The following is a 17,886-nucleotide window of genomic DNA, read 5'->3' on the forward strand; positions in this document are numbered from 1 at the left end:
AGATACAAGGAAAGAGACGTTGATGCTGGGTGAAAAAGTCATATTCTGAACGTTGCATTCTGTTCAGATTCTGAAGGAAGGAACCGCATATTTCAACGAATATTCTGTTTTGTTTTTTAGTATAAATAAGGCAAGAATGTGCAGAGTAGAATCAGTCGAAAAAACAATATCATTCTCTCTTGTAATCTGCGCCAACTGTTTATTAATAAAAGCTTTCGGTTCTTCCTGTTTGTTTTGTTCACTGTTCTTTTTCTCAGCTTGTTTTTACCTCTTTGATACCAACAAAATGTAGGAGGTGTTTAAACTGATTAAAAATTTAAATTATCACATAATATTTAATTAACAAGGTTATAATCTCGGTCTTTACCCCTTGATCAAGTCAGCCGCATGACAAGAAGACGACATGTAAGTTTATATATAGACACCCTTATTACGACGACTTACGAGTCAACGACTTATGTCATAGATGATGCAACATGTCTAACGTTAATTAGATCCTATAATTAGTACTTGTTGCATACGGATACCTTTATGGCTTTATTATAAGTCAACGACTTATGTCACCACAAGATACAACGCGTCCAACGTTAGTATTGTTAAATATCTGTTCAGTTGGGGTGTGTTAAGTAAATTAGACTATTTTTCACTTTTGTAATATACTTTTTTTTTCACATGAATGATGTATGATGATGGATCAATTGGCATAAAACACAGCAATTTTTTTTAGTAAAAAATCACGGAAGTAAATACAATATACGCTACCTCTATACTAGGCATAAACTTGGTAAATGATAGGTTAGACTCCTAAACTATAGCATCAAGTAATATTAAATAAACTAATTTAGTTAACGCCTTGGTTAGGGGCTGTTTGGTAGTGTCTGAATGGTCATTAAGATGCTACCTCTTAATGGAACAATTAAGAATTTTACCCAGAGGCGTTTCTGAAAATTTAGAAATAACACCTTATTTATAACTTCAGTTATTTCTTCAGACTCATCTGAATCGTTTTTAAATAAACTGTTATTTTCCATTAATTTTTTAGAAATAACACCTTATTTTTTAAAAAAGAGCAACAAGGCTCTGATACCAGTAGCGGAATGGTTCTAGCAATTTTTAATTTTACTACACCAATGGTCGTAGTAATTTTTTGGTTACTAGCAAATAGTTGTAGTAATTTCTTGATTACTAACATAGTCATCATATGTTGACTTTTTTGTTCAATCAAACAATCGTTCATAATTGTCTAAAGATTCCATACCAATCGATAGATGACAAATTTGAATTGACAAATTTGAGTTAATTTGTCGATGAATTGATTTGGAAATAGCAATTCTATATCCATTTTTGTAGTCTTTTATTGACTAAATTTTTGATTTCAAGAATCATTCGTTTGATAGTATAAATCATTTGATTTCGATATTGGTTAATCGATTTTATTTGTGTTTGTTTGTAAAAACAGTTGTTTATAAAAATGCTTAAGGAGATATTAATATAAATATTTCGAAGTAATTTAACAGTTAGAATAAACCATACCTTTCCTCTTTTTCCGACTAGGTAAATCTTTAAGTTGATTTTTCCAAGTGACCAACCCAACCAATTCTTCCCTACACGGCCTCCTGCCTAAACGGTACTTTTTATGGCTCCAGGGCTCCAGGTTTTGCAAAAATCTTTAAAGATAAACAAAGGGATAAAAAGGAAACTGATATTTATTCATAACTGTTCTTCCCTAAGGAAGAACTTCTTGATATTTACATAATATTCTCCTTTAGCAAGGAGATTACTCACTAACACTCATACTAGTTTACCAAGGAAAAGTTGGAAAAGGAAAATGATACGAGAGAAGGGGATGGGGATTGGATTCGATGTCTAAACTAAAGGAATTCAACTTCTTTATATAATAGAAGTGAATTTTACAAAAGACCATTATAGCCCTTAATCAATCGTCATGGATGACGTTTTTTCAATCGATGTACCCATGTGTTGGGTCCAGTTCTCGAGTGTCCTCATCTGAAAAGTAGCTGTCTTTTTCAGTGGGGTTTTTGTTTTCTTCTGAAGAAGATGCTTTGCAGTATTCGCACTGATGGTTCTCAAAGGTGCGTTGCAACTTTTGACAAAGTTGTTCTTTAGTGGCTGGGCCTGCTTCTACTTTATTGAAGATGATGCGTTGCTCCATCCTTTCTAAAGCTTCTTTTTCATGTAGTGGTAGAGGAGTTCCACTATAGCTAGTAATTATGCAGTTAGTGCTGCAATAATTTACTTTGTTAAAGCTTCCTACTTTAATTTTCTGTAGGTTTTCTAGGATTTGTAAAAATCCTTTGGTCCTGATATGTAACCATTTTTCAGAGTCTTCATAGTCTTCTTTTATCACCCTTGAAGGATTGACCGTTCTTGCTTTGGCTATGCCAATTTCTAAATGATGGTAGCTTGGAAAGGTTTTTCCTTGGTACCAGTCAGGGAGTGTAGAAGTACACTTGATGAAGATGTTTGCATCTCTTGCCGCAGCAATTTTCTTTCGAAAATTCTTGATGGCTTTCTTCATTCCTTCGGATAAATTACTTATTTCAAGTAAATTGGGAGAAGGGTAGATGAACTTTGCTAATCCAGCGGAGAATGCTAGAGAAACTAGTTCTGGGTTTGCACCTGGACAAAAGATAATAAGACTTTTAGTAGCCTTGTCTTCTGTGTAAATATGTTCGAACTCGAAATCGTCTTGACTTATGGCTCTAGCCTTTGACCAGATTGCTCTGAATTCGTCTAAAGAAATAATATCTTTTTCTTCTTTCTCTTCAATTTTTGTTGGTTTTGAGAAAGTGTTGTTTCTGAATTCAATAACCCTTTCTTTTTTCTTGGGTATCAAAGGTTCAGAAAAAATGGTTACCTTTAAAGGTATTTCTTTTTTCCCGCATGTTGCTGAATATCGGGTGGCTTCTTGTTGGGCTTGTAATAACGACCCAAATTTTTTGAATGGATAGTCAGTTTTTTCAACATAATTTTTGACTATGGCCCAATCTTCATAAATTCCTCTATGGTCACCATCAAAAATGACATAAAATCTGGTATTTTTAGGATTTTCTGGTTTTTGTGTGACTTGGGAGTAACTTGGTCTGAGAGAGACCTTTTCAGTTTTTGGCAAACTGTCAGCCATCAACGGATTTGATGTGCCTTTACCAGAGCCGTTTGCTTCTGGGCTAGATGAAGATTTTAGTTCTTCATTTACTCTATTTTTGCTTTTTTCCAAAGCAACAGGAGTGAACGGACTTGATATTTCTTTACCCTTTGCCGTTTGAGGGGGAATAGATTCAGATTGTTTCCTTGCGGATTCCTGCTCTGAATTAGCAGTTGTTTCTAGACTTTCGTCATAGAGAGCTATCTGATCTCGAATAGCTTTTAGTTCTATCAAAAGAATTTTTTCTTTTAGGCGTAAAGCCTTTAAATTCTCCATTTTTTCAAAAAATAAGTTTTTCTGTTTGTGAAAGTGATTGGTGATGCCTTTAGTTTGAAGGGTATGTGCTCCTTAAATAGGCATGAAAAGTTTCTATTTTTAGAAAAAATTTATTTGAAATACGTATTTGTTTACGTATTTTGAAGATCTTATTCAAGATGCTCGATGTCGAGAGAATATCTTGAAAACCACATTTGTCATCTGACATGACTACCTTTTTCTTTTTATTGATAATGATCATCTTGGGCATGTGGATGTAGTTAATAACTGAGATTCTTCATTTAGCAATACCTGCCAAAATCAAAATAAAAGAGTGGACATAATTCATTCTGAGTCTTCTGTTGAAGAGTCAGAGGATGACAAGTTGTCTCGTATTTCTAATGCATATACTTGCGTATAGCCATCAAAAATATTTTCAGAAGGAAAATATCCCTCAATTTCGGCTTCTAAGATAAATTTTATCTTTTCCGGAAATTTTTGTCGGTTGGGACATTCGTTGGCATAATGTCCTTCTTCGGAGCATATCCAACAACGACATTTTTTCTTACCTTGAGGACAGACCTTAGGTTTTTCTTTAGAAAAGTATTTTCCCGGTGAAAATTTTCTTTTCTTGCTTTTCCAAAAACGTTTTTTAGTTTTTGTTTTATATTTATTTTTGTATTTCTTTTTGAAATAACCTTTATCTTTTGTTGGTTCACAACCAAAAGATAATTGTGGTAACTCAGCGAGTTTTTTACAACAGTCTTTATTAAAACGTTTTAACTGTTTTTGTTTATTAGAAAGATCACAATAGGATGCAATTTCTTCTTTAACAATTCTTGTAGCAAACCCAAGGGAATGCATTGTAAATTGATTCTTTTCCTTATTCCATCGTTCTTTCGCCTTTTCTCCTACGATGGGAATTTTCATTAGGTAAGCCTCAATCCATGAATGGAATTCACCTGTGCCTAATTTATATAAATTTGTTTCATAAAGACAAGTGAAATCATCTAAAAGACATATGTCACAAAGTTGTGCTTTAGCAAGATTTTGTCTTGCTTTTTCTAGCATTTTTTGATTTTCTCGGTCTTTATCTGTTATGAGGTCGAGACCTAAAAACATCATATATATTGCATTTATAATTTGATCAAAAAGATCCTCACCTTGTAAATTTTCATCCCAAGTTGTTCCTTTGATGAAGTTTTGTACAATTCCTGCAGACTTATGTTCTAATAATAATAATAAAGCCTTAGCCTTAGAGAACTCTTCTGAATTAGTCTGAATGATTAGACTGATCTCAGTGTTCCATTTATCAATTACCTCTTTTCTTTTGTCGAGGTTGAAGATACAATCAATTTTAATAGTATTAATAGTAGTTGCACTACCATTACTATTAGAATCAGGTATACCCTTATGGTATGGCATGGAAAATTCTGTATCCTTTTTCTATGCCTGTTACTTTTGCTAGTAAAAGCATTGTTTGCTCTCTGTCTTGGAGACATTTCCATATCTGAAGAGCTTTCTTCAGTTTCGGGTTCTTCTTTCTTTATAGGAAAGTTTCTTGGTTCTTCATTATTTAAAACAAAGATTCGTTCTTTACTTTCAGAAAAATATCTTTCATTTAAGATTTTATCTTCAGAAAACTTTTGTTCACATTCTTCGTTATCTAAAGTAATGAGACTAACAAGTTCTTTTATCTGTTCAATTGGAAGGGTATCCAATTGTTCATCTAGAATTTGCTCTAATTTTTGAGTGATAGAACTCATTTTATCCACAAGATAAAGTAATCTTTTTATCCTTTAATATTTGAATATCTTTTTCAATAAAAGAATTTTTTCTTTTTAGATCAGTTAGTTCAAGAATTTTTTCAGAAGGATGAATGCTCCAATCCGAATGTAATTCATAAATTCTTTGATTATTTCTTTCTAGACAGAAATAAAGTCTAGAGATCTCTAGATTTATATTTCTAAAAAGGTTTTCCATTTGACCTTTATTGGTCATTTGGAATTGATCCAAAAGGCCATGATAATGCATTTGGACTTTTAGAACTTCCTAGAGATGGATTTCCAACGTTGAAGTTTGGAAATGAATACTTTTGAAAGCTTTTTTCATCATTAATTTTTTCTTTTTGCTTTTCAAGCATAAAAGTTTTTGAATCCATTCTTTCATCAATTTTGTCTGAAACATCTTTGATGATTTTTGCGGCAGTTGCCTCAAGATTTTCGTTTGTAGAAAGACTTTCTACCTTTCTAATTAAATCTTTAACAAGTTCCTCTAATTTTAAAAGAGTAGTCATGTTATAGATATAATTGCTTTTTTAGTTCTAAGCTCAATAATTTTTTGCTTAGAAGCAAAAATGTTTTTCTTAATAATTTTTATATTAAGAGATTTTGTTTTATGACTTAACATAAAATTTTCTTTAATTTGATTTATTCTAGTAAAGCAAATTTGTATATTAGCCTCTTCAAAGGTGATTTGTTGATCAAGATATTGTAAATAATCTAAAATTGGTTTTGAAGACATTATTCTCCAATAACTCCTTTTAAGATTCTACCATACCCATCAATTCTTTCAGACAAAGAACGTATTAATTGTTCAGTGTTACTTGATTCTCTTATTTGTAAAGAGCTTCCAGCATAACTGTGTCTAGGTTTTGATACTAAAACTTGTTTATTTCGTGCAATATCAATTGCCCAGTTTTCTTGTAATTGTGATGGCTCAGCGAATTTACTGCCTTCAACAATTCCAATATCTGAGAATATATCCTCAATTGCTATGCTTTCTTTTTCTTTGTACTCAATTGAATGAGTGCTATTTGTTAAAGCATATGAGACTAAATAATTAATCGTAAATACTTTATTACCTGGTTCCAAAAGATCAGTTCTTTCACACTGATGTATAAAACTTAAAGTTTTGTCGAAATCTTTTGAATCTCGATGTAAAGCAAATTTAGGATAGACAGTAAACATAAATTTACCATAAGCTAAATTTCCTTGAATTGCTCCAAGAAGAGCGTCTTGCCTATTGATAATTCTGTTATCAACAAGGGCCATTTTTATAGGAAAATTAATTCCATCTCTAAACTGTGCTTTTAGGAGGATTTTAACCGCTCCTATATGTACCATATTTGAGAGACTTTCTCAACTCTGGTTTAATATGTAAAAGCTTTTTTGCTATTTCACCCTTTGTTAAGAGTGGCAAATAAACTTCACCCGAGGTATTGTTTATGTCAACTGAAAGTTCTTCAGTGTTAAAACAATAAAATATTTTATTTTTTCTAGAAAAGGCTCTAGAAACTAAACTTTGTAAAGTTTTTGGTTGATTAAAAACTTGTTTTGCGTCAAGCTTGAATTTAAGCTTGCTAATTTTTGTTAATTGATCAGAATTAATCATGTAATCTGATACAAAACCTTTTTCGTTTTCACTAAAGTTTATAACTTCAGTTATTTCTTCAGACTCATCTGAATCGTTTTTAAATAAACTGTTATTTTCCATTAATTTTTTAGAAATAACACCTTATTTTTTAAAAAAGAGCAACAAGGCTCTGATACCAGTAGCGGAATGGTTCTAGCAATTTTTAATTTTACTACACCAATGGTCGTAGTAATTTTTTGGTTACTAGCAAATAGTTGTAGTAATTTCTTGATTACTATCATAGTCATCATATGTTGACTTTTTTGTTCAATCAAACAATCGTTCATAATTGTCCAAAGATTCCATACCAATCGATAGATGACAAATTTGAATTGACAAATTTGAGTTAATTTGTCGATGAATTGATTTGGAAATAGCAATTCTATATCCATTTTTGTAGTCTTTTATTGACTAAATTTTTGATTTCAAGAATCATTCGTTTGATAGTATAAATCATTTGATTTCGATATTGGTTAATCGATTTTATTTGTGTTTGTTTGTAAAAACAGTTGTTTATAAAAATGCTTAAGGAGATATTAATATAAATATTTCGAAGTAATTTAACAGTTAGAATAAACCATACCTTTCCTCTTTTTCCGACTAGGTAAATCTTTAAGTTGATTTTTCCAAGTGACCAACCCAACCAATTCTTCCCTACACGGCCTCCTGCCTAAACGGTACTTTTTATGGCTCCAGGGCTCCAGGTTTTGCAAAAATCTTTAAAGATAAACAAAGGGATAAAAAGGAAACTGATATTTATTCATAACTGTTCTTCCCTAAGGAAGAACTTCTTGATATTTACATAATATTCTCCTTTAGCAAGGAGATTACTCACTAACACTCATACTAGTTTACAAAGGAAAAGTTGGAAAAGGAAAATGATACGAGAGAAGGGGATGGGGATTGGATTCGATGTCTAAACTAAAGGAATTCAACTTCTTTATATAATAGAAGTGAATTTTACAAAAGACCATTATAGCCCTTAATCAATCGTCATGGATGACGTTTTTTCAATCGATGTACCCATGTGTTGGGTCCAGTTCTCGAGTGTCCTCATCTGAAAAGTAGCTGTCTTTTTCAGTGGGGTTTTTGTTTTCTTCTGAAGAAGATGCTTTGCAGTATTCGCACTGATGGTTCTCAAAGGTGCGTTGCAACTTTTGACAAAGTTGTTCTTTAGTGGCTGGGCCTGCTTCTACTTTATTGAAGATGATGCGTTGCTCCATCCTTTCTAAAGCTTCTTTTTCATGTAGTGGTAGAGGAGTTCCACTATAGCTAGTAATTATGCAGTTAGTGCTGCAATAATTTACTTTGTTAAAGCTTCCTACTTTAATTTTCTGTAGGTTTTCTAGGATTTGTAAAAATCCTTTGGTCCTGATATGTAACCATTTTTCATAGTCTTCATAGTCTTCTTTTATCACCCTTGAAGGATTGACCGTTCTTGCTTTGGCTATGCCAATTTCTAAATGATGGTAACTTGGAAAGGTTTTTCCTTGGTACCAGTCAGGGAGTGTAGAAGTACACTTGATGAAGATGTTTGCATCTCTTGCCGCAGCAATTTTCTTTCGAAAATTCTTGATGGCTTTCTTCATTCCTTCGGATAAATTACTTATTTCAAGTAAATTGGGAGAAGGGTAGATGAACTTTGCTAATCCAGCGGAGAATGCTAGAGAAACTAGTTCTGGGTTTGCACCTTTAAAGGTATTTCTTTTTTCCCAGATGTTGCTGAATATCGGGTGGCTTCTTGTTGGGCTTGTAATAACGACCCAAATTTTTTGAATGGATAGTCAGTTTTTTCAACATAATTTTTGACTATGGCCCAATCTTCATAAATTCCTCTATGGTCACCATAAAAAATGACATAAAATCTGGTATTTTTAGGATTTTCTGGTTTTTGTGTGACTTGGGAGTAACTTGGTCTGAGAGAGACCTTTTCAGTTTTTGGCAAACTGTCAGCCATCAACGGATTTGATGTGCCTTTACCAGAGCCGTTTGCTTCTGGGCTAGATGAAGATTTTAGTTCTTCATTTACTCTATTTTTGCTTTTTTCCAAAGCAACAGGAGTGAACGGACTTGATATTTCTTTACCCTTTGCCGTTTAAGGGGGAATAGATTCAGATTGTTTCCTTGCGGATTCCTGCTCTGAATTAGCAGTTGTTTCTAGACTTTCGTCATAGAGAGCTATCTGATCTCGAATAGCTTTTAGTTCTATCAAAAGAATTTTTTCTTTTAGGCGTAAAGCCTTTAAATTCTCCATTTTTTCAAAAAATAAGTTTTTCTGTTTGTGAAAGTGATTGGTGATGCCTTTAGTTTGAAGGGTATGTGCTCCTTAAATAGGCATGAAAAGTTTCTATTTTTAGAAAAATTTATTTGAAATACGTATTTGTTTACGTATTTTGAAAATCTCGTGTCAAGCAATCAGCTAGCACGTTTTTGGACCCTTCAAGATGCTCGATGTCGAAAGAATATCTTCAAAACCACATTTGTCATCTGACATGACTACCTTTTTCTTTTTATTGATAATGATCATCTTGGGCATGTGGATGTAGTTAATAACTGAGATTCTTCATTTAGCAATACCTGCCAAAATCAAAATAAAAGAGTGGACATAATTCATTCTGAGTCTTCTGTTGAAGAGTCGGAGGATGACAAGTTGTCTCGTATTTCTAATGCATATACTTGCGTATAGCCATCAAAAATATTTTCAGAAGGAAAATATCCCTCAATTTCGGCTTCTAAGATAAATTTTATCTTTTCCGGAAATTTTTGTCGGTTGGGACATTCGTTGGCATAATGTCCTTCTTCGGAGCATATCCAACAACGACATTTTTTCTTACCTTGAGGACAGACCTTAGGTTTTTCTTTAGAAAAGTATTTTCCCGGTGAAAATTTTCTTTTCTTGCTTTTCCAAAAACGTTTTTTAGTTTTTGTTTTATATTTATTTTTGTATTTCTTTTTGAAATAACCTTTATCTTTTGTTGGTTCACAACCAAAAGATAATTGTGGTAACTCAGCGAGTTTTTTACAACAGTCTTTATTAAAACGTTTTAACTGTTTTTGTTTATTAGAAAGATCACAATAGGATGCAATTTCTTCTTTAACAATTCTTGTAGCAAACCCAAGGGAATGCATTGTAAATTGATTCTTTTCCTTATTCCATCGTTCTTTCGCCTTTTCTCCTACGATGGGAATTTTCATTAGGTAAGCCTCAATCCATGAATGGAATTCACCTGTGCCTAATTTATATAAATTTGTTTCATAAAGACAAGTGAAATCATCTAAAAGACATATGTCACAAAGTTGTGCTTTAGCAAGATTTTGTCTTGCTTTTTCTAGCATTTTTTGATTTTCTCGGTCTTTATCTGTTATGAGGTCGAGACCTAAAAACATCATATATATTGCATTTATAATTTGATCAAAAAGATCCTCACCTTGTAAATTTTCATCCCAAGTTGTTCCTTTGATGAAGTTTTGTACAATTCCTGCAGACTTATGTTCTAATAATAATAATAAAGCCTTAGCCTTAGAGAACTCTTCTGAATTAGTATGAATGATTAGACTGATCTCAGTGTTCCATTTATCAATTACCTCTTTTCTTTTGTCGAGGTTGAAGATACAATCAATTTTAATAGTATTAATAGTAGTTGCACTACCATTACTATTAGAATCAGGTATACCCTTATGGTATGGCATGGAAAATTCTGTATCCTTTTTTCTATGCCTGTTACTTTTGCTAGTAAAAGCATTGTTTGCTCTCTGTCTTGGAGACATTTCCATATCTGAAGAGCTTTCTTCAGTTTCGGGTTCTTCTTTCTTTATAGGAAAGTTTCTTGGTTCTTCATTATTTAAAACAAAGATTCGTTCTTTATTTTCAGAAAAATATCTTTCATTTAAGATTTTATCTTCAGAAAACTTTTGTTCACATTCTTCGTTATCTAAAGTAATGAGACTAACAAGTTCTTTTATCTGTTCAATTGGAATGGTATCCAATTGTTCATCTAGAATTTGCTCTAATTTTTGAGTGATAGAACTCATTTTATCCACAAGATAAAGTAATCTTTTTATCCTTTAATATTTGAATATCTTTTTCAATAAAAGAATTTTTTCTTTTTAGATCAGTTAGTTCAAGAATTTTTTCAGAAGGATGAATGCTCCAATCCGAATGTAATTCATAAATTCTTTGATTATTTCTTTCTAGACAGAAATAAAGTCTAGAGATTTCTAGATTTATATTTCTAAAAAGGTTTTCCATTTGACCTTTATTGGTCATTTGGAATTGATCCAAAAGGCCATGATAATGCATTTGGACTTTTAGAACTTCCTAGAGATGGATTTCCAACGTTGAAGTTTGGAAATGAATACTTTTGAAAGCTTTTTTCATCATTAATTTTTTCTTTTTGCTTTTCAAGCATAAAAGTTTTTGAATCCATTCTTTCATCAATTTTGTCTGAAACATCTTTGATGATTTTTGCGGCAGTTGCCTCAAGATTTTCGTTTGTAGAAAGACTTTCTACCTTTCTAATTAAATCTTTAACAAGTTCCTCTAATTTTAAAATAGTAGTCATGTTATAGATATAATTGCTTTTTTAGTTCTAAGCTCAATAATTTTTTGCTTAGAAGCAAAAATGTTTTTCTTAATAATTTTTATATTAAGAGATTTTGTTTTATGACTTAACATAAAATTTTCTTTAATTTGATTTATTCTAGTAAAGCAAATTTGTATATTAGCCTCTTCAAAGGTGATTTGTTGATCAAGATATTGTAAATAATCTAAAATTGGTTTTGAAGACATTATTCTCCAATAACTCCTTTTAAGATTCTACCATACCCATCAATTCTTTCAGACAAAGAACGTATTAATTGTTCAGTGTTACTTGATTCTCTTATTTGTAAAGAGCTTCCAGTATAACTGTGTCTAGGTTTTGATACTAAAACTTGTTTATTTCGTGCAATATCAATTGCCCAGTTTTCTTGTAATTGTGATGGCTCAGCGAATTTACTACCTTCAACAATTCCAATATCTGAGAATATATCCTCAATTGCTATGCTTTCTTTTTCTTTGTACTCAATTGAATGAGTGCTATTTGTTAAAGCATATGAGTCTAAATAATTAATCGTAAATACTTTATTACCTGGTTCCATAAGATCAGTTCTTTCACACTGATGTATAAAACTTAAAGTTTTGTCGAAATCTTTTGAATCTCGATGTAAAGCAAATTTAGGATAGACAGTAAACATAAATTTACCATAAGCTAAATTTCCTTGAATTGCTCCAAGAAGAGCGTCTTGCCTATTGATAATTCTGTTATCAACAAGGGCCATTTTTATAGGAAAATTAATTCCATCTCTAAACTGTGCTTTTACGAGGATTTTAACCGCTCCTATATGTACCATATTTGAGAGACTTTCTCAACTCTGGTTTAATATGTAAAAGCTTTTTTGCTATTTCACCCTTTGTTAAGAGTGGCAAATAAACTTCACCCGAGGTATTGTTTATGTCAACTGAAAGTTCTTCAGTGTTAAAACAATAAAATATTTTATTTTTTCTAGAAAAGGCTCTAGAAACTAAACTTTGTAAAGTTTTTGGTTGATTAAAAACTTGTTTTGCGTCAAGCTTGAATTTAAGCTTGCTAATTTTTGTTAATTGATCAGAATTAATCATGTAATCTGATACAAAACCTCTTTCGTTTTCACTAAAGTTTATAACTTCAGTTATTTCTTCAGACTCATCTGAATCGTTTTTAAATAAACTGTTATTTTCCATTAATTTTTTAGAAATAACACCTTATTTTTTAAAAAAGAGCAACAAGGCTCTGATACCAGTAGCGGAATGGTTCTAGCAATTTTGGTAAGTAGCGGAATGGTTCTAGCAATTTTTAATTTTACTACACCAATGGTCGTAGTAATTTTTTGGTTACTAGCAAATAGTTGTAGTAATTTCTTGATTACTAACATAGTCATCATATGTTGACTTTTTTGTTCAATCAAACAATCGTTCATAATTGTCCAAAGATTCCATACCAATCGATAGATGACAAATTTGAATTGACAAATTTGAGTTAATTTGTCGATGAATTGATTTGGAAATAGCAATTCTATATCCATTTTTGTAGTCTTTTATTGACTAAATTTTTGATTTCAAGAATCATTCGTTTGATAGTATAAATCATTTGATTTCGATATTGGTTAATCGATTTTATTTGTGTTTGTTTGTAAAAACAGTTGTTTATAAAAATGCTTAAGGAGATATTAATATAAATATTTCGAAGTAATTTAACAGTTAGAATAAACCATACCTTTCCTCTTTTTCCGACTAGGTAAATCTTTAAGTTGATTTTTCCAAGTGACCAACCCAACCAATTCTTCCCTACACGGCCTCCTGCCTAAACGGTACTTTTTATGGCTCCAGGGCTCCAGGTTTTGCAAAAATCTTTAAAGATAAACAAAGGGATAAAAAGGAAACTGATATTTATTCATAACTGTTCTTCCCTAAGGAAGAACTTCTTGATATTTACATAATATTCTCCTTTAGCAAGGAGATTACTCACTAACACTCATACTAGTTTACAAAGGAAAAGTTGGAAAAGGAAAATGATACGAGAGAAGGGGATGGGGATTGGATTCGATGTCTAAACTAAAGGAATTCAACTTCTTTATATAATAGAAGTGAATTTTACAAAAGACCATTATAGCCCTTAATCAATCGTCATGGATGACGTTTTTTCAATCGATGTACCCATGTGTTGGGTCCAGTTCTCGAGTGTCCTCATCTGAAAAGTAGCTGTCTTTTTCAGTGGGGTTTTTGTTTTCTTCTGAAGAAGATGCTTTGCAGTATTCGCACTGATGGTTCTCAAAGGTGCGTTGCAACTTTTGACAAAGTTGTTCTTTAGTGGCTGGGCCTGCTTCTACTTTATTGAAGATGATGCGTTGCTCCATCCTTTCTAAAGCTTCTTTTTCATGTAGTGGTAGAGGAGTTCCACTATAGCTAGTAATTATGCAGTTAGTGCTGCAATAATTTACTTTGTTAAAGCTTCCTACTTTAATTTTCTGTAGGTTTTCTAGGATTTGTAAAAATCCTTTGGTCCTGATATGTAACCATTTTTCATAGTCTTCTTTTATCACCCTTGAAGGATTGACCGTTCTTGCTTTGGCTATGCCAATTTCTAAATGATGGTAGCTTGGAAAGGTTTTTCCTTGGTACCAGTCAGGGAGTGTAGAAGTACACTTGATGAAGATGTTTGCATCTCTTGCCGCAGCAATTTTCTTTCGAAAATTCTTGATGGCTTTCTTCATTCCTTCGGATAAATTACTTATTTCAAGTAAATTGGGAGAAGGGTAGATGAACTTTGCTAATCCAGCGGAGAATGCTAGAGAAACTAGTTCTGGGTTTGCACCTGGACAAAAGATAATAAGACTTTTAGTAGCCTTGTCTTCTGTGTAAATATGTTCGAACTCGAAATCGTCTTGGCTTATGGCTCTAGCCTTTGACCAGATTGCTCTGAATTCGTCTAAAGAAATAATATCTTTTTCTTCTTTCTCTTCAATTTTTGTTGGTTTTGAGAAAGTGTTGTTTCTGAATTCAATAACCCTTTCTTTTTTCTTGGGTATCAAAGGTTCAGAAAAAATGGTTACCTTTAAAGGTATTTCTTTTTTCCCGCATGTTGCTGAATATCGGGTGGCTTCTTGTTGGGCTTGTAATAACGACCCAAATTTTTTGAATGGATAGTCAGTTTTTTCAACATAATTTTTGACTATGGCCCAATCTTCATAAATTCCTCTATGGTCACCATCAAAAATGACATAAAATCTGGTATTTTTAGGATTTTCTGGTTTTTGTGTGACTTGGGAGTAACTTGGTCTGAGAGAGACCTTTTCAGTTTTTGGCAAACTGTCAGCCATCAACGGATTTGATGTGCCTTTACCAGAGCCGTTTGCTTCTGGGCTAGATGAAGATTTTAGTTCTTCATTTACTCTATTTTTGCTTTTTTCCAAAGCAACAGGAGTGAACGGACTTGATATTTCTTTACCCTTTGCCGTTTGAGGGGGAATAGATTCAGATTGTTTCCTTGCGGATTCCTGCTCTGAATTAGCAGTTGTTTCTAGACTTTCGTCATAGAGAGCTATCTGATCTCGAATAGCTTTTAGTTCTATCAAAAGAATTTTTTCTTTTAGGCGTAAAGCCTTTAAATTCTCCATTTTTTCAAAAAATAAGTTTTTCTGTTTGTGAAAGTGATTGGTGATGCCTTTAGTTTGAAGGGTATGTGCTCCTTAAATAGGCATGAAAAGTTTCTATTTTTAGAAAAAATTTATTTGAAATACGTATTTGTTTACGTATTTTGAAGATCTTATTCAAGATGCTCGATGTCGAGAGAATATCTTGAAAACCACATTTGTCTTCTGACATGACTACCTTTTTCTTTTTATTGATAATGATCATCTTGGGCATGTGGATGTAGTTAATAACTGAGATTCTTCATTTAGCAATACCTGCCAAAATCAAAATAAAAGAGTGGACATAATTCATTCTGAGTCTTCTGTTGAAGAGTCAGAGGATGACAAGTTGTCTCGTATTTCTAATGCATATACTTGCGTATAGCCATCAAAAATATTTTCAGAAGGAAAATATCCCTCAATTTCGGCTCTTTTTTAAAAAATAAGGTGTTATTTCTAAAAAATTAATGGAAAATAACAGTTTAGCAAGCAAACACATAATTCCTAATGACCTATGGGAAAATACTCCCAAAGATATTAAGGTAATAGTTGCTAACAAGGAAGTCATTAAGTTAAAGTTATTAACTACATCCACATGCCCAAGATGATCATTATCAATAAAAAGAAAAAGGTAGTCATGTCAGATGACAATGTGGTTTTCAAGATATTCTCTCGACATCGAGCATCTTGAATAAGATCTTCAAAATACGTAAACAAATACGTATTTCAAATAAATTTTTTAAATAAACTGTTATTTTCCATTAATTTTTTAGAAATAACACCTTATTTTTTAAACGGTTGGGACATTCGTTGGCATAATGTCCTTCTTCGGAGCATATCCAACAACGACATTTTTTCTTACCTTGAGGACAGACCTTAGGTTTTTCTTTAGAAAAGTATTTTCCCGGTGAAAATTTTCTTTTCTTGCTTTTCCAAAAACGTTTTTTAGTTTTTGTTTTATATTTATTTTTGTATTTCTTTTTGAAATAACCTTTATCTTTTGTTGGTTCACAACCAAAAGATAATTGTGGTAACTCAGCGAGTTTTTTACAACAGTCTTTATTAAAACGTTTTAACTGTTTTTGTTTATTAGAAAGATCACAATAGGATGCAATTTCTTCTTTAACAATTCTTGTAGCAAACCCAAGGGAATGCATTGTAAATTGATTCTTTTCCTTATTCCATCGTTCTTTCGCCTTTTCTCCTACGATGGGAATTTTCATTAGGTAAGCCTCAATCCATGAATGGAATTCACCTGTGCCTAATTTATATAAATTTGTTTCATAAAGACAAGTGAAATCATCTAAAAGACATATGTCACAAAGTTGTGCTTTAGCAAGATTTTGTCTTGCTTTTTCTAGCATTTTTTGATTTTCTCGGTCTTTATCTGTTATGAGGTCGAGACCTAAAAACATCATATATATTGCATTTATAATTTGATCAAAAAGATCCTCACCTTGTAAATTTTCATCCCAAGTTGTTCCTTTGATGAAGTTTTGTACAATTCCTGCAGACTTATGTTCTAATAATAATAATAAAGCCTTAGCCTTAGAGAACTCTTCTGAATTAGTCTGAATGATTAGACTGATCTCAGTGTTCCATTTATCAATTACCTCTTTTCTTTTGTCGAGGTTGAAGATACAATCAATTTTAATAGTATTAATAGTAGTTGCACTACCATTACTATTAGAATCAGGTATACCCTTATGGTATGGCATGGAAAATTCTGTATCCTTTTTTCTATGCCTGTTACTTTTGCTAGTAAAAGCATTGTTTGCTCTCTGTCTTGGAGACATTTCCATATCTGAAGAGCTTTCTTCAGTTTCGGGTTCTTCTTTCTTTATAGGAAAGTTTCTTGGTTCTTCATTATTTAAAACAAAGATTCGTTCTTTATTTTCAGAAAAATATCTTTCATTTAAGATTTTATCTTCAGAAAACTTTTGTTCACATTCTTCGTTATCTAAAGTAATGAGACTAACAAGTTCTTTTATCTGTTCAATTGGAAGGGTATCCAATTGTTCATCTAGAATTTGCTCTAATTTTTGAGTGATAGAACTCATTTTATCCACAAGATAAAGTAATCTTTTTATCCTTTAATATTTGAATATCTTTTTCAATAAAAGAATTTTTTCTTTTTAGATCAGTTAGTTCAAGAATTTTTTCAGAAGGATGAATGCTCCAATCCGAATGTAATTCATAAATTCTTTGATTATTTCTTTCTAGACAGAAATAAAGTCTAGAGATTTCTAGATTTATATTTCTAAAAAGGTTTTCCATTTGACCTTTATTGGTCATTTGGAATTGATCCAAAAGGCCATGATAATGCATTTGGACTTTTAGAACTTCCTAGAGATGGATTTCCAACGTTGAAGTTTGGAAATGAATACTTTTGAAAGCTTTTTTCATCATTAATTTTTTCTTTTTGCTTTTCAAGCATAAAAGTTTTTGAATCCATTCTTTCATCAATTTTGTCTGAAACATCTTTGATGATTTTTGCGGCAGTTGCCTCAAGATTTTCGTTTGTAGAAAGCAATGTTTTAAAAACCGGTTTTTAAATCGAACCGGATTAGGCTAAAAAATGGTTCAACCGGTTGAACCAGGTTGTACCGAGCGGTTCAACCGGCTTGACTAGCTAACTCTATAATTTCATAAATTACAACATCTACTCAAAAGTTAATCAAAAAATGCATGATTACATTTTAAAAGATGATCCAAAAGTAAATCCATAATAAAAAAATAATCCAAAAGATAATCGAAAATCATTCAATTTTCCAACAAACTCTTTTAAATGAAAGTGTACGATACGTTTAAGCCATTTGAGTGTTGAATACATTAAGTTCACG

General features: G+C 31.9%; 2 protein-coding genes across 2 annotated transcripts; both read right to left on the reverse strand.

The window, feature by feature from the left end:
* Nucleotides 1-9,445: 9,445 nt before the first annotated feature.
* On the reverse strand, nucleotides 9,446-10,867 carry LOC118492201. The gene has a single exon (XM_035990046.1). The coding sequence runs from the start codon at nucleotides 10,865-10,867 to the stop codon at nucleotides 9,446-9,448; it is 1,422 nt and encodes a 473-aa protein (XP_035845939.1).
* Nucleotides 10,868-15,233: 4,366 nt separating this feature from the next.
* Nucleotides 15,234-17,563, reverse strand: LOC118492385. Its single transcript, XM_035990348.1, has 2 exons — nucleotides 16,500-17,563; nucleotides 15,234-15,319 (listed from the first exon to the last, which is right to left on the reverse strand). The coding sequence occupies exons 1-2, from the start codon at nucleotides 17,101-17,103 to the stop codon at nucleotides 15,306-15,308; spliced, it is 618 nt and encodes a 205-aa protein (XP_035846241.1). The 5' UTR covers nucleotides 17,104-17,563; the 3' UTR covers nucleotides 15,234-15,305.
* Nucleotides 17,564-17,886: the final 323 nt, after the last annotated feature.

This window comes from Helianthus annuus, chromosome 5 (assembly GCF_002127325.2).
Source record: "Helianthus annuus cultivar XRQ/B chromosome 5, HanXRQr2.0-SUNRISE, whole genome shotgun sequence".
NCBI classification, from domain to species: Eukaryota; Viridiplantae; Streptophyta; class Magnoliopsida; order Asterales; family Asteraceae; genus Helianthus; species Helianthus annuus.

What these genes read in the sequence shown, in the direction of transcription:
- LOC118492201 (XM_035990046.1), bottom strand. Translation starts at nt 10,867, where the DNA reads ATGAGTTCTATCACTCAAAAATTAGAGCAAATTCTAGATGAACAATTG.
- LOC118492385 (XM_035990348.1), bottom strand. Translation starts at nt 17,103, where the DNA reads ATGAGTTCTATCACTCAAAAATTAGAGCAAATTCTAGATGAACAATTG.